Source organism: Mauremys mutica, chromosome 11 (genome assembly GCF_020497125.1).
Source record: "Mauremys mutica isolate MM-2020 ecotype Southern chromosome 11, ASM2049712v1, whole genome shotgun sequence".
NCBI lineage: Eukaryota > Metazoa > Chordata > Testudines > Geoemydidae > Mauremys > Mauremys mutica.
This window is the reverse complement of record NC_059082.1, coordinates 39,664,983-39,680,227: the sequence shown is the minus strand read 5'-3', so window position 1 is coordinate 39,680,227 and position 15,245 is coordinate 39,664,983. Positions and strand designations below refer to the sequence as shown.

The 15,245-nt window shown below is 48.6% G+C and overlaps 2 protein-coding genes across 3 annotated transcripts in view; one reads left to right on the top strand and one right to left on the bottom strand.

Moving 5' to 3' along the window:
* LOC123344603 (mucosa-associated lymphoid tissue lymphoma translocation protein 1-like) overlaps positions 1-4,849 on the bottom strand; it is a 91,809-nt gene extending 86,960 nt beyond the window's left edge. Inside the window, exon 1 of the mRNA XM_044980995.1 lies at positions 4,821-4,849. The gene's annotated coding sequence lies outside the window, so the exon portion shown is untranslated. The remainder of the gene's footprint in view (positions 1-4,820) is intronic.
* A 4,643-nt stretch (positions 4,850-9,492) lies between these two features.
* The window catches only part of ALPK3 (alpha kinase 3), an 88,856-nt gene continuing 83,103 nt past the window's right edge, over positions 9,493-15,245 (top strand). For both annotated transcript variants that reach the window (XM_044981077.1, XM_044981076.1), the window contains exon 1: positions 9,493-9,783. In XM_044981077.1, coding sequence (XP_044837012.1) covers positions 9,608-9,783 — 176 coding nt within the window. In that variant the 5' untranslated portion in view covers positions 9,493-9,607. The remainder of the gene's footprint in view (positions 9,784-15,245) is intronic.

Here is a 15,245-nt window from a genome sequence, read left to right as displayed (position 1 = left end):
AGATAGGAAACAAAGGGTAGAAATAAATGGTCAGTTTTCAGAATGGAGAGAGGTAAATAGTGGTGTCCCCCAGGATCTGTATTGGGCTCAGTCCTATTTAACATATTCATAAATGATCTGGAAAAAGGGGTAAACAGTGAGGTGGCAAAATTTGCAGATGATACAAAACTACTCAAGATAGTTAAGTCCCAGGCAGACTATGAAGAGCTACAAAAGGATCTCTCAAAACTGGGTGACTGGGCAACAAAATGGCAGGTGAAATTCAGTGTTGATAAATGCAAAGTAATGCACATTGGAAAACATAACCCCAACTATCTGTATAAAATGATGGGGTCTAAATTAGCTGTTACCACTCAAAAAAGAGATCTTGGAGTCATTGTGAATAGTTCTCTGAAAACATTCACTCAAAGTGCAGTGGTAGTCAAAAAAGCTAACAGAATGTAGGGAATCATTAAGAAAGGGATAGATTTTAAGGCAGAAAATATCATATTGCCTCTATATGAATCCACGATACACCCACATCTTGAATACTGCATGCAAATGTGTCACTCCATCTCAAAAATATATATTGGAATTGGAAAAGGTTCAGAAAAAGGCAACAAAAATGATTAGGGGTGTCAGGGTTCCCTCCCCACTCTGAACTCTGGGGTACAGATGGGGACCGCACGAAAGACTCCCTAAGCTTATTTCTACCAGCTTAGGTTAAAAACTTCCCCAAGGCACAAATCCTTCCTTGTCCTTGGATGAGTACTGCTGCCACCACCAAGTGATTTAAAATATTTCCCCAATCCCCTACACCCCCTTTCCTGGGGAGGCTTGAGAATAATATCCTAAACAATTGGTTACAAAGCGAGCACAGATCAACCCCCCTGGGTCTTTAGGACACTGAAAAACAATCAGGTTCTTAAAAGAAGTTTATTTTTAAAAAGATAAAAAGACTCACCTCTGTAAAATCAGGATGGAAGATAAATTTACAGGGTAATAAAAAGATTCAAAACACAGAGGATTTCCCCTCTAGGCAAAACTTTAAAGTTACAAAAACAGGGATAAACCTCCCTCTTAGCACAGGGAAAATTCACAAGCTAAACCAAAAGATAATCTAATGCATTTCCTTCCTATTACTTACAATTTGTAATCTTAGAGGCCTTTAGTTCAGGTATGGCTTTGGGAGATATATTTTCCCTACCCTGATTCCTCGCTGACCCAAAAAGAACACAAAGAAAAACAAAACAAAAACCTTCCCCCACAGATTTGAAAGTATCTTCTCCTCTTATTGGTCCTTTTGGTCAGGTGCCAACCAGGTTACTTGAGCTTCTTAACCCTTTACAGGTAAAGGAGGGATTTTATGCTACCCTTAGCTGTATGTTTATGACAGGAGTATGGAATGGCTGCCGTATGAGGAGAGATTAATAAGACTGGGACTTTTCAGCTTGGAAAAGAGATAACTAAGGGGGAATATGATAGAGATCTATAAAATCATGACTGGTGCAGAGAAAGTAAATAAGGAAGTGTTATTTACTCCTCATAACACAAGAACTAGGGGCCACCAAATAAAATTAATAGGCAGCAGGTTTAAAACAAACAAAAGGAAGTATTTTTTTTCACATAATGCACAGTCAACCTGTGAAATTCCTTGCCAGAGGATGTTGAGAAGGCCAAGACTATAACAGGGTTCAAAAAGAACTAGAGGTCCATCAGTGGCTACTAGCCAGCATGGACAGGGATGGTTACCCTAACCTCTGTTTGCCAGAAGCTGGGAATGGACAACAGGGATGGATCACTTGATGATTGCCTGTTCTGTTCATTCCCTCTGGGGAACCTGGCTTTAGCCACTGTTGGAAGACAGGATACTGGGGCTAGATGGCCCTTTGGTCTGACTCACTATGGCCGTTCTTACGTTCTTTTGTCAACAATATGAAGCATTTGCAAAAAAGACTAATATCATTCTGGAGTGTATTAACAGAAGCGATGTATGTAAGACAGCAGAGGTACTTGTCCTGTTCTGCTTGGCACTGGTGAGGCCTCAGCTGGAGTATTGTGTCCAATTCTAGGTGCTACGCTTTAGGAAAGATCTGGACAAATTGGAGAGAGTCCAGAGAAAAGCAACAAAAATCATAAAAAGGTTTAGAAAACCTGACCTATGAGACAAGGTTAAAAAGCTGGACATGTTTGGTCTTGAGAAATGAAGACTGAGGTTGGACCTGATAACAGTTTTCAAATATGTTAAGGGCTGTTATAAAGAGGACTGTGATCAATTGTTCTCTATGTCCACGAAAGTAGGACAAGAAGTAATGGGCTCTTTAATCTGCAGCAAGGGAGATTTAGGTTAGATATTAGGAAAAAACTTTCTAACTATAAGAGTAGTTAAGCTCTGGAATAGGCTCCCAAGGGAAGTTGTGGAATCCCCATCACTGGAAGTTTTAAAAACAGTTTGAGCAAACACCTCTCAGGGATGGTCTAAGTTTACTTGGTCCTGTCTCAGTGCAGGGGCTGGACTTGATGACATCTGGAGGTCCTTCTAACCCTACATTACTGATTCTATGATTCTAGGCCCACTGCTGATCATCCCGTGTCTGCATTGCTTGTGGACCTGGTCCAGAACTACTACTCAGTGTAGGGGGATTCCTCCACCATTAGAAACTATATCAGTTGTCTCCACTTCTCCACCTCTGCCTTCAGCTTCCATGCTCTCCTTAAGAAAGCATATCATTGCTTTCTCATGGGGCCAAGCTGCTGCCAAAATTAATGCCACCAGAACTCATGCATGTTGTTCCTCCTCTTGACAAAATGAGAGTTGCAATAGTGCCAACATTTGGTAGAGGTGTTCCTCTGAGTTGGATCCATGCCTTGTTACTGCATGGCATGAACATCAGTCCCAGACAGAAAACTGGAGCAAGTGAAGGTGAAATTGGTTTACTTGATAAACTGCTGGATTAATATAATTTCCACCAACAATCCCCAGAAGGGACAGTCAAATTCTACCGCAATCCTCTGCAAAAGTATTAATAGGCTGACACGGTTTACTGTAGTGCTACAAACCATGGATAAAGCTATGTTTTAGTCACAGATATTTTTAGTAAAAGTCCTGGACAGGTTACAGGCAGTAAACAAAAATTCACAGCCCATGACCTGTGCATGACTTTTACTATATACCCCTAACTAAAACTTGGGTGGGGAGCTGTGGGTGCTCTGGGGGGGATGGTCTGGGGGCACCACGGGTGCTGGGGGAGGTGGCCAGGGACACAGCTGGTACTGGGGGAGGGAGCAGGCAGTGGCACATGGCCAGAGACTGGTGATGGGGGGGAGGGTAGGCAGAGGCGTGTGGCCCAGGACCCCTGCTTGTGCTGGGGGGAAGGGCAGCGGCACATGGCTCGGGACCCCCATTGGTGCTGGGGGAGTCTGGGCAGCGGCACACAGTCCGGGACCCCCACTGGTGCTGGGGAGAGGGGAGGGCAGTGACGCGAGGTCTGGGACCCCTGCTGGTGCTGGTGGTGGGGAGGATTGGCAGGCCTGGCAGGCTCCCTACCCAGTTATGTGTATCCCTGCAGCTCCTAGGTGGCAGAGGGGCCAGGAGGCTCTGCGTGCTGCTCCCGCTACAAGTGCCATCTGTGCAGCTCCCATTGGCTGGGAACCGCAGCCAATGGGAGCTGCGGGGGTGGGGCATGCGGGCACAGGCAGCATGTGGAGCCCCCTGGCCCCTCCACCTAGGAGCTGCAGGGCCATGCCTGTGGGAGCAAGGGACCCGCCACCCTGAGGTAAGCACTGCCCCCCCCAAACCGCTGCCCCTAGACCCAAGCCCCCTCCCACACACCCAAACTGCTGCTGCTGCGGAATCCATGACCGCCATGACAGACTCGTAGCCTTAACTATGGGATGTGTGCCCAGAAATCTTAGCACCACATCTGAATGGCCACATTGCCAGTGTGGGCACAAGACATTGCAGCAATGCCCACAGCATCAATTGTTAGTCTGTAGTGTGGCCACTCACCCTTGGGTAAGCAGGGAATTTGTCCCACTGTAGTATGGGACTTTCTCTATGCACACTATACCCCCAGCTGAACAGACTGACAAAAGGATCTGAGTCCCTGCCCTGATTCACTTCACCCCGGTACCTGCCCACCTTGACCCTCCCTCCCACTCCCAGCCTATGTGAGCACAACTCACACGGGGAGAACTGAGACTGGGGCTCCTGGGTGTTTACCTCAATCTCTCTGTGGGTAACTCTGGGCAGGGACGAGGTTGCCCTTACTCCAGGATATGCCTAACTCGCTTGTCACCCTATTAACCCGCAATACTTCAATTCACTTAAACATACATACAAAGTATTTACACCAAAACTGTTTCTTTGGGGATTAAAGAACCTTCACAGTGTCAGGCCTGTGAGGAAATGAGTTGGGTGCAGTTCAATGCAGCAGTCTCTAAAGTGCAATACACTTACAGTTACAATAAATTTACGAGACCGCTGTCTTCTTCCTGTGTGGGATGTGCTGCTATGACGCTGTTGGTGGCACTCTCCCAGGATGGGTTTGGGCTCTAGGTGACAGAACCCATTCTCCACCTTCAGTTCTGGCCCTCCTGTTAGGCCACATACCTCCCTGGGTCTGGCACTTAATGCCCTCCCAATCGGCAATGTCCCCCTCTGGGTCTGGCTCTTAACACCCTCTCCACAGACTTTGAGAAAGGGGCCAGTCTCTCACCCTCTCCCATGACCAGCGCACATGATCCTGATGCGACATCAGGAGACTCATCCCACCACTATCACTCCAATGCTTCTCTGGCTCCGGATATTGCTCTGGACTATTGCCCTCTCCCCAGCTCACCTCTGGCTCTGAGTTGCTGCCCTCTCCCCAGCTCAGCTCCAGGCTGGCTGCACTCTCTCTCGCTCTGCTTTACTCTGCCCTGGCAGCCCCAGCAGCAGCTCACACAGAGCTCTGGACTCTTGATTTCCGCATTGGCTTGCCCACCCTGTCAATCAGCTGACTTAGAGTGCTGGCCTCCCCCCATTGGCCCTGGGGACCTGTCAGTCCTGGGATCCTGACTCCTCTTTGGCCCTTCCCCTTTTCTCCTGGTATTGGGAGAGGGACAACCAAAAATGTCCTAGATTTCAGAAAATGTCCAACATCCCCTTACCTTTGTGATAGGCTCGCATGCAGGAGTAAGGCAAGACTCAAGTGAATGTGGCCCTGGCCCCTCAGCATGCTTCTGTGCTAACAGAGGCAATGCCCCACTCACTGACAACGGAAACTGGTGCCCCACACACCCACCCAGCTGACAGGTCCAGGTCGATGGAGGACCAGGCCACCAGTGTTTTCCCCAGGAATTGAAATTAGGGGGGGTGTTCAAAAATACAGGGGTGGGGTGAGGACCGATGAGGGCGAAGGTGGGCTGTATGGCACCATAGTAAAAACTGAAAAATGTTTCACAACCATTTTATTAGATTTAAATCATCACACAAATTTCAGCTGGCAACACAAGCCTACTATGAAGCACTATATCTACATTCTTCTTGGTTTCTTCTTGTAATTTTGCACAACTCTGTTAATTAACTTCTCAAATGCAATGCATTCATTTTTGGTGGCTTCTTATGTGTCCAGTGCTTCCACTCCTTCATGATATGCTCATGATCACGCAGAAAGCGACTTCTTTCAGAACACAAAATTCTATTCAATGATGAAAAAGAGCATTCAACTGTAGCTGTTGTGACTAGGAGTAGCAAGAGATTAATTCCTACTTCTTTCATCCCAGGAAACATAGCACAAAGATCGGTTTGAGCCACTTGTGATGATAAAGAAGAAGTTGAAGTCAACTCTTCATTTATTCATCATATGATATTCCACTCTGTGTTCAAATTCTCTATTCTGTTTTGATCACATGGGAGCCCCATTGTTGGTAGTGCCTCACTCCATTCAACTGTCGGTGTTTTATAAGACAGGCATCTGTAAAAGCTACATAGAGGAAACAAAAGGAAATACTTCTTCACACATTTGTATCTGGAATAAAGCTCTCCCTCCAGCTTTCTGGAATCTCATTCTTGTTTAGGGTGACCAGATGTCCTGATTTTATAAGGACAGTCTCACTATTTGGGGCTTTGTCTTATGTAGGCACCAATTACCCACCACCCTCTGTCCTGATTTTTCACACTTGCTTTCTGGTAACCCTAGTCTTGTTATTATAGCTCCATTGTACCTGACGGGTGCAGTTTTCTTGCAAGGCTTCTGTCGAGAGGAGTAGATTCCTTGGGTAGCTTGGGCCCAATATATGGTGGAGTGATACATGTATGCCACAAAGTCCCACAGTATCAAATGTTGTACATATGTCCAATAATGAGCATAGAGGGCTGCCTGAGGGGTGTAGTTTTCTTGCAAGGCTTCTGTGGAGAGGAGGAGACTCCTTGGGTAGCTTGGGCCCAAAAAAGGAACTACTTCTTCACACAACACACGGTCAACCTGAGAAACTTTTTGCCAAGGGGTGTTGTGAAGGCCAAAACTATAACTGGATTAAAAAAAGAACTAGATAAGTTCATGGAGGATATGTCCATCAATGGCTGTTAGCCAGGATGGGCAGGGACGCAACACCGTGCTCTGAGATCCTCTGCTTGCCAGAAGCTGGGAGTTGATGACAGAGGATGGATCACTCAATAATTGCCCTGTTCTGTTAATTCCCTTTAAAGTACCTGGCACTGGCCACTGTTGGAAGACATTGGGCTAGATGGACCATTGGTCTGACCCAATATAGCCATTCTTATGTTCCTATGTAAAAAATAATTATAATAAAAATGTTTAGTACAGAAACTCCCCAAGATAATGACTTCTTGAGATAGCAACAATGTGAGATAATGACCTTGGCAAATAATGCGTTTTTTTTTAAATCTTGGCCTACTAGGAAATGTATATTTATATAAGTTTCTTAGTCACAAATCTAGCATTCTGGAGCAAAGTCACTAAAATACAGCCCAACAAACAAATGTTCCTTTAACGTGTCCCTCCCTTCTCCCTCTACCACACCCCACTTGTAGTTGTTGTCCTTGGTCAGTGAAGACCCAGAGTTCAGAGGTGCTTTCGCATGAGTTCACCTCCCACTCTGGGGGGTGGGGGAGTGGGAGGGGTGAGGGCACCTTGCTCATTCCTCCAGCTGCTCACTATTTGCTGTAGCCACTTACTCTGGCTGCAGTTGTTTGTTGTGCCACCATTTACCCCACCACTCCATTGCTGATGGCTCTGCGCCATCTCCTTCTGCTGCCACCTGCCACTGTGGCCTCCATGAGTTGGTCTCTTGAGGTTTCACCCAGCTCTGTGATTTCAGCTCTCACTGGGGGAACCTCATAGCGAGTGTAGGCTGGGCTGACTTTTCCAGACATGCTGTCCTGCAGCAGGTCTAAGCATTTAGACCTGATTATTAGTGATTTCAGCTCTGGTGACCACTTAACAAAACAAAAAAGACTCTCTATAGAGCCTAAAAAGCTATGTCTTTAAATAGGGGAGAGGGCAAGTCAAATAGTGTCTGTGACTCAGGCACAGCCCACACCACCAAGCCAAACCCCTATCCCATCCCGCAACTCTCTCCACTGGGATCTGCCATCCAAAGCCCTTGCTTAGTGAGTGCAGTTCAGTTGAGGGTGACCAGTGCTTAATTTGTAATGAAATAGGTGCCAGGGCTCAAGCAAGTTTTTTACTTGCATAACTGATGTGGCAAGCCCAGAGGTCCCGGGGCTATGAACTGACAAGCCTAGAGGTGCTGGGGCTCAGCCCTGGCAAAAATTAAGCCTTGAGGGTGACCCCCTCTATCAGGACAGGATAAGTACAGTTCTGCTGCCCTTTACTCATACAATAAGAATAACAACATTTCATGACCCCCCCACATTCAATACTAAAATGGTTTGTAACCCAACACCAGCCAAAACTGATCACTTGGGCAGCACAGTTCTGTCTGCTGGATACCTAGGCAGAGTAGGTGAGCTCATGTAAATACAGTCTGGTCCTGAAGCCTCCACCCTCCCCTGGCTCATCACTAGCTGCAAGGGAGAGCTCATTCAGACCTTGCTTACAAATCATAATTTGAATTATAAGGTTGGCCAACATTGCTGAAACGAATGTGCCAACATTGTCAGAAAAAACAAGAGCTGTGTGAAGAAGCCAGTCTTTGTTCATACTTTTCAAACCTATTATACTTTTTTAGGTACAAGTATCATCATTTTAGGTTTAGGTATCATACCCTATATATGCTTTTAAAGTGTATATTAATGTTTCAATCTCAATTCAAATTTCCAACCAATGACTAAATTGGCAACACTGTATAACTACTAGTTGATCAATGGGGGGGCGGGGCTGTTGGGAAAATTCAGGGGGAGTTTACACCCCCACTGGGGGGGGTGTGTAGGGAAATCCCTGCAAACTGCTGCAGAAGGCACTGTTTTGAGAAGTGGCCCAGAGGTCAGAAAGCCAGGGAGGCTCACAGAGAGCAGTCATTGGCTGGCTAGCTGGGGTTGGGTTAGCTGGCATTACGCGTTAGCTTCATTTGATAGATGTAACAGTAACCCTGGGGACAATAGACACAGACCCTGCCATGTGATGGGTAATAACCTTGTCACTCCAACCAGGTCATGTGACTGGGACCAGATAATACAATTCAGCCTTAGACCCTTATTATATGGGGCAGGGGTCATGGGAGATCCCCAGTGCTGGGGAGCAGAGAGGAGGAGTAGGTGATCCTGTGGCCCAGGTGGAGGGAGGGAGGGGTGTGTGGGGGGGGGGGGAGGAATCCTGGGGCACAGACAGGGAGAGGGGCAGGAAGTGGTAGAAAGCAGTGAATGGGTGGGGAGAGGTCCCAGTTCCTGGGGCTGGGATGTAAGGAGGATATTAGTGTACAGGCAGTTAGAGGAATGTGAGTGGAGCCTGGCATGCAGGCAGGGATGGGAGTATGTATTTGGGAGGATCCCAGTGCTGTGGTGAAAGAGGGGAGTCATGGTGCCTGGGGTGAATGGGGCTAGGGAAAGGAGGTTGTGATGAAGTGCCTGGGGGTCCCAGTGGCCTGCTGAGTTTTGAGAGGGTCTTGGTCCTGGATGTGAGGGGCTCCTGATGGCCTGTCTGAGGAGGTTCCTAGTTTGGGGGGGAGGGGGTTCTGGAGCCGGGGGGGTCCCGGGCAGTCCATGTGCCCAGTGTCCGAGTGTGGGGATCCCGGTGTCCAGTACGGGGGTCACAGTGCAGGGGTCTTTGTGCCCAGTGCCCGGTTCGGGGGTCCTGGTGCAGGGTATCCTTGTGCCCAGTGCGGGTGTCCAGGTGCTCGGTTTCGGGGGTCCCAGGCGGAGGGTCCTGGTGCCCAATGTCCCAGTGCCGGAACCCGGCTGCGGGGTGCCCCTGGCTGTCCGGCTCCGAGTGAGTGACAGCCCCATGTGCGGCGGGGCGCGGCGCCCGGGGGCTGGAAATGCTGACAGAGGCGCTGGTGCTATAAATAGCCGCTGATGGAGCGGGGCGGGTGCTGAGCGGGGGGCGCAGGACAGGCCGGGACCGCCCCGCGGGCAGCCCGCTCCCCCAGTGCGCTCCGGCCCCGGGACGCGCAGTCCCCGTGTCGTCGGGGCTCCGGCCGGGCGGGCAGGCGCCGCCGGGTGGAGATGGGCTCCCGCCGGAGACCCCTGAGCCGCTCCTACTCGGGCAACGGGCGCTACTCGCTCTACAGCCCCAGCAGCGCCCCGGGCCCCGGGGCCGAGAGCGAGGAGGGCGAGGGGCCCGGCTGGAGCACCCGGCCCGACAGCCGCAGTTACCTGCTCAGCATCCGGCCCGAGAACAGGTGGGGGCCGGCCGGGGGGTCTGGGCGCTGGGCTCGCCCGAAGTCCCGGGCCCGACGCGGGGCTGGGTCCAGCAGTGCCCGGCGAGTGACGGGGCTGGGGGCCGGGCCGCGGGTGTCTGCGGGGCCGGGCTGGGTGTGCCTAAGAGCGGGGCTGGAGGCCAGGCCGGTGGGGGCAGCGGGGGCCCCGCGGGCGGGCGCTATGGCTGCGGGGGAGGCCTCGGCATTTGGCCCTGAAGCTCCTTGCGACCCGCAGCTGCAGCTTGGCGCAGCTCGGGCTAGGGTGACCAGATGTCCTGATTTTATAGGGACAGTCCCGATTTTGGGGTCTTTTTCTTATATAGCCTCCTATTACCCCCTGTCCCGATTTTTCACACTTGCTGTCTGGTCACCCTAGCTCGGGCCTGAAGGACGCTGGGTGGAGGGGCTGCCGGTCTGGTCCCTGGCACGTAGGGCAGCAGACAAGGGTCCCGCGGTGGAGAGCCCACGTGTCGGATCCAGGGTCAGTGCTGGCCAAACCCCAGTGCTTTGTCTCTTCCAGGGCACCTGTGGCCTCCCAGCCCAGCCTGGACTAGCCAGGGCACAGTCGGAGCCTGCCCCCTAGGGAAGTTCCATTGGTAACTGTCCCAGGTGTGGGATTGGGGCTAAAGCCGGCTGAAGAGAGTTGGGCCTGTGTGTAGGTATGGGTAATCCAGACAGTCTGATCTGATGCATGTGTGCCCTATGTATGGTGATGGGTCATTTCACCTCTCCCCTTGTGAGTTTATTTCCCTGGGTGCATTTGTGTAACTGCCAGCCATTCTGGCAGCCAGTTTAGGTACTGTCTCTAGGGAATGCTATTACCAAGGCTTGCACTGAAGTGTGGGTGAGCTCATACTGAGCATTACACCCAGGTAACTAACACAGAAACACAAATGGCATCAGTGGGCAATAGCAATGAATATTGTAGGAAGCAGAAGAGAAGTAGCACACTTCTATCTGTAATGGGAAATGTAATGGCAGAAAGGCCAAAAAGCACAGTGCTTCACTTCTACCTGCAGTGGGTCCCTTTCCCCCACTCCCCTGATCCTCAAACAGTTGCTGGGTTTGTGTGGAGCTTGGGCAGCTTTGTTGTAACTCTTGTATAAGCACCTAGTAATATATTTTGATGGATGACTTATACCTAGATGAAAAGAATGACACTTTAGGGCCCACAGTGGAGAGGCATTGTCCCAATGAGGCACTTGTTTCTGAATGGTAGAATAGTCCTTTGGAGTAACATATAGCTTTGTACTTAGGAGCCATGAAGGCACTGTCTGGCAGTAATCCTCAAGAGAGGAAGAATGAGCTTGTATTTGGTGTGACAATCCTAGTTCTGTCACAGATTTCCTGGGTGACTGGGCAAGCCGCTTACACAAACTGAGGGCTCACTTTGCAAACTTAGGTACCCAATCTGCCTCATATACATAACCTTGGAATCTGTGCTCCTTATGAGAAGAGAAACAAGGGCGTTGTTGCTGCCTTCTGCTTCAGTCTCAGGTTGGGAGGGGTAACTCCTGTGAGTGGTGTTCTGGTTTTATTGTTGGTGGAAAGCTAAGGAGCAGGAGGCTTGCATTTGTATCTGGAATAAAGCTCTCCCTCCAGCTTTCTGGAATCTCATTCTTGTTTAGGGTGACCAGATGTCCTGATTTTATAAGGACAGTTTCACTATTTGGAGCTTTGTCTTATGTAGGCACCAATTACCCACCACTCTCTGTCCTGATTTTTCACACTTGCTTTCTGGTAACCCTAGTCTTGTTGTTATAGCTCCATTGTATCTGAGGGGTGCAGTTTTCTTGCAAGGCTTCTGTGGAGAGGAGGAGATTCCTTGGGTAGCTTGGGCCCAATATATGGTGGAGTGATACATGTATGCCACAAAGTCCCTAAGATTGCATAGTAGTAATCTGTGGTCCACAGTATCAAATGTTGTACATTTGTCCGGTAATGAGCATAGAGGTCTGCCTGTTGCCCATGGTTGAGGAGATCAGTGTGATCACAGAGCTGTGTCCTACCCTACAGACCATGGGAGAGGGCTCCAGTACATGGGTGAAAGGCAGCTACTACTGGAGTTGGCTCTTTAGAAGTGTCTTGCAGGGCCGCCCAGAGGATTCTGGGGGCCTGGGGTCTTCGGCGGCAGGGGGCCCCCGCTTCGGCGCCGTCGGGTCTTCGGCGGTAATTTGGCGGCGGGGGGTTCCCGCCGCTAGTCTTCAGGGCACTTCGGCGGCGGGTCCCAGAACGGAAGGGCCCCACGCCGCCGAATTACCGCCGAAGACCCGATGGCGGTGGGTCCCGCTTCAGCGGTAATTCGGCGGCGGGAGGTCCTTCGCCACAGAGCGGAAGGACCCCCCACCGGTGAAGACCGGGAGCAGAAGAAGCTCCGGGGGCCCGGACCCCGCTCCAGGGGCCCCGAAAAACTCTCATGGGGGCCCCTGCAGGCCCCAGGGCCTGGGGCAAATTGCTCCACTGCCCCCCACTCTGGGCAGCCCTGGTGTCTTGAGTCTTTCCAAAAAATGGCAGTTTAGACACTGGATTGGAAATCTGGTTGTGTCCAGTAATTGGTCCTTAAATGCTCTTTTCAGAAGAGTGAAAAATGTCATGACATTCTGGTGATTTGTCTCAATGACTGCCAAAATTGCCCTTCTTACAGGTAAAAACATCTACTATCCTTACAAACTCAACCTGGGCTCTGACACTGACACTGGGTTCTCTGCTTCTTGTGTGTCCAGACTGTAATAAATATCCTGCAGGCCAAATTATGCATTAAATCTCATTTTTGCAACCAATGAATGCTATGATGTGGCCAGTAGAATTTGGCAAACAATTGTCTTAATTTACTAGAAAGAAAAAAAATTGTTCACTACATTTTACAGGAGTAAAAATACAAGTTGAAAATTAGGTGACGAGGGAATTTGAAGAGCAGTTGTTTATACATAAAAACAAACTCATGCATTCGAAGCAGAAAGCTTGTGAGAATTCGAAGATAGATCACAGGGAGTGAAGACGCATTTAGGTGGGATAAGAACAGTGCAGAGAAGACAAGTTGCATCAGCCTTTGCCACAGAGGATGCTAGAGGTACCTACCTCAAACCTATACTTTTTGGGTAATAGAGGTACTAAGAGAATGAAGTGTCAAAAGGAGGTGCTGGAACAAAGTCATAAATAGCAGAATAACAGGTCATCAAAACCAGATAATACATGCCAGAGTTCTGAATGAATTTAAGAATGAAGTGGCTGAGCTGTTCCCAAATATTTGCAGTCTCATTTAAAACAGTTGCTATACCAGAGAAATAGATATAATATTTTCATTCTATAATGTGGAAGAAAATGCATTAGGGGAGATCTGAGAATTACAGATCTGTGAGGCTCCCTTGGTGTGATAACTAAAATAAAGGAAAGTCATGCCTTTGCAGTCTCCTAGATTTTTTTTCAACTTTATCTTTACTGGATAAAGGAGAGCTGATTGCTCTAAGGTATTTGGACTGTGAAAAAGTCTTTGACGGTTCTTCACACTCACTAGTAAGAAGACTAGGGATAGGTCTTCATTGTCAAAAGTGTGGTTTTACAGGCTGAGCTGATTTAAGATAGTTATCTTCTGTAAAATCCCTCATGGAGACAAGGTTCTCTATTTGGGCTTGTCTACACTGGCACTTTACAGTGCTGCAACTGTCTTGCTTAGGGGTGTGAACCCCCCCCCCCCGAGTGCTGCAAGTTTCAGCGCTGTAAAGTGCCAGTGTAGACAGTGCACCAGTGCTGGTAGCTGTGCTCCCAGTGCTGGTAGCTATTCCCCTAATGGAGGTTTGTTTATTTTTATAGCACTGGGAGAACTCTCTCCCAGCCCTATGCTGCGACTACACAAACCACATGTCCTTACCTAACTATACTGCAGTAAACTGAGGGCAACTATGGGTGGAGGGGGAGACAGTATTGACTTCAGATAACTACCTGTGCCTTGTCTCCACTAAGATTTCACAGGGAGTGTGTGTGATCATCTCACTGTAATTTTACTGCTAAAAGGGGGTGTTGACATAGCCTAGGTAGTCATGAGATGAGAGATGTAAACTACTGTCCTGGATTAGCAATGGGCTAAAACAATAGGACTAACACCTTTTCTTCACTAGGAAAAAAGGTGTGTAACCTGTGCTAGCTAACTTGAGGTAATTCTTAGTGAAGACAAGGCTGTGGGTAGCTTTCACACAGGAGCATGTCAAGGTAAACTTTAATTCATGTGAAGACTACAGACTTGCTTGCGTTAACTGGGATTTTAATGTGAGTTAAGAACACACCTATTTCTAGTGAAGAGACATGGTCAACGGCCAGTTTTCAGCATGGCAAATGGCTAATGGTGCCCCAAGGATTCTGGGGTTGGCGGCAGTAAATATCTACCAATTACATACAGAAAGGTCAAAAGAACCTGAAGGTTGGACAGTCAGGAGCTCAAAAGTTGGGAAGTGTCAGTATTAGGGTTGCCTGGGCCCCCTACTCTGCACAGTTTGTGTTATGATGCAGTCTCTAATTACATGATCACATGCTGTTATTTCCACAAGACTGCTGCCTCACCCAGTGCACAGGACAGATGGTGCTCACAGAGTTGCTAGCTGTTCAGTATTTATTGTTCTCATCATTCAGTGTGACCTCAGGCCAGATATATCACACACTATCCAAAACCAGACCTAAATACAGAATTCTTAATTTTTATGGTGGCTGTCACCATAGTATCTGAATGCATCAGGAACATTAATGAATTTATTCTTCACACCACCCCAGTGAGGTGGTGATATTATCCTCATTCTATAGAAGGGAGATGGACATTGGTTTATACATAATTTCTTTCACTGATTTATTTATTGATTGATTTTTTTGGGTGCCCAATATGAGGTTCCTAGGGCCTGATTTTTTTCAGAGAACTTTGTATGTTCAAAGCACAGCTCCAGTCGACTTTTGCAGCTGTGATTGCTTAGCATTTCTGAAAGTTAGGCCTCAAGTTGGACACCTAAGAAAATGAGGCATATACAATTAGTGACCACTTGGGAAAACTTTGGTTTAAGTGGCCTGTCCAGTATCACATAGGAACTCTGCGGCAGAGAGAGAATCCAGTGCTGCTGGTGGCATTCAGCTACCCCAACCACAAAATCATCCTTTCTCCCTGCAATCACCTGCCTCATTCCCAACACACCTTATTTCTGCAAGAAATGAGGCAGAGATCCTATAGCCAACAGACTCCCTCACTATACAGCCCTGATTCATTCTCTAAGCACTGTCCATCCTGTGCACTGAGTGCTTGATCTGGTTCCCACTGAAGTTGTTAGCAAAATTCCCTTGTCTTCTATTGTGCAGGGTCAGAGCCTGAATGAAGCAAGGTACTGTGGGGAACAAGTAGTTTGTGATCATGTAATTAAAGACTGTATCCTAACAAGTTTGAAAAGGGAGTGAAGCATGATGCTGTATCG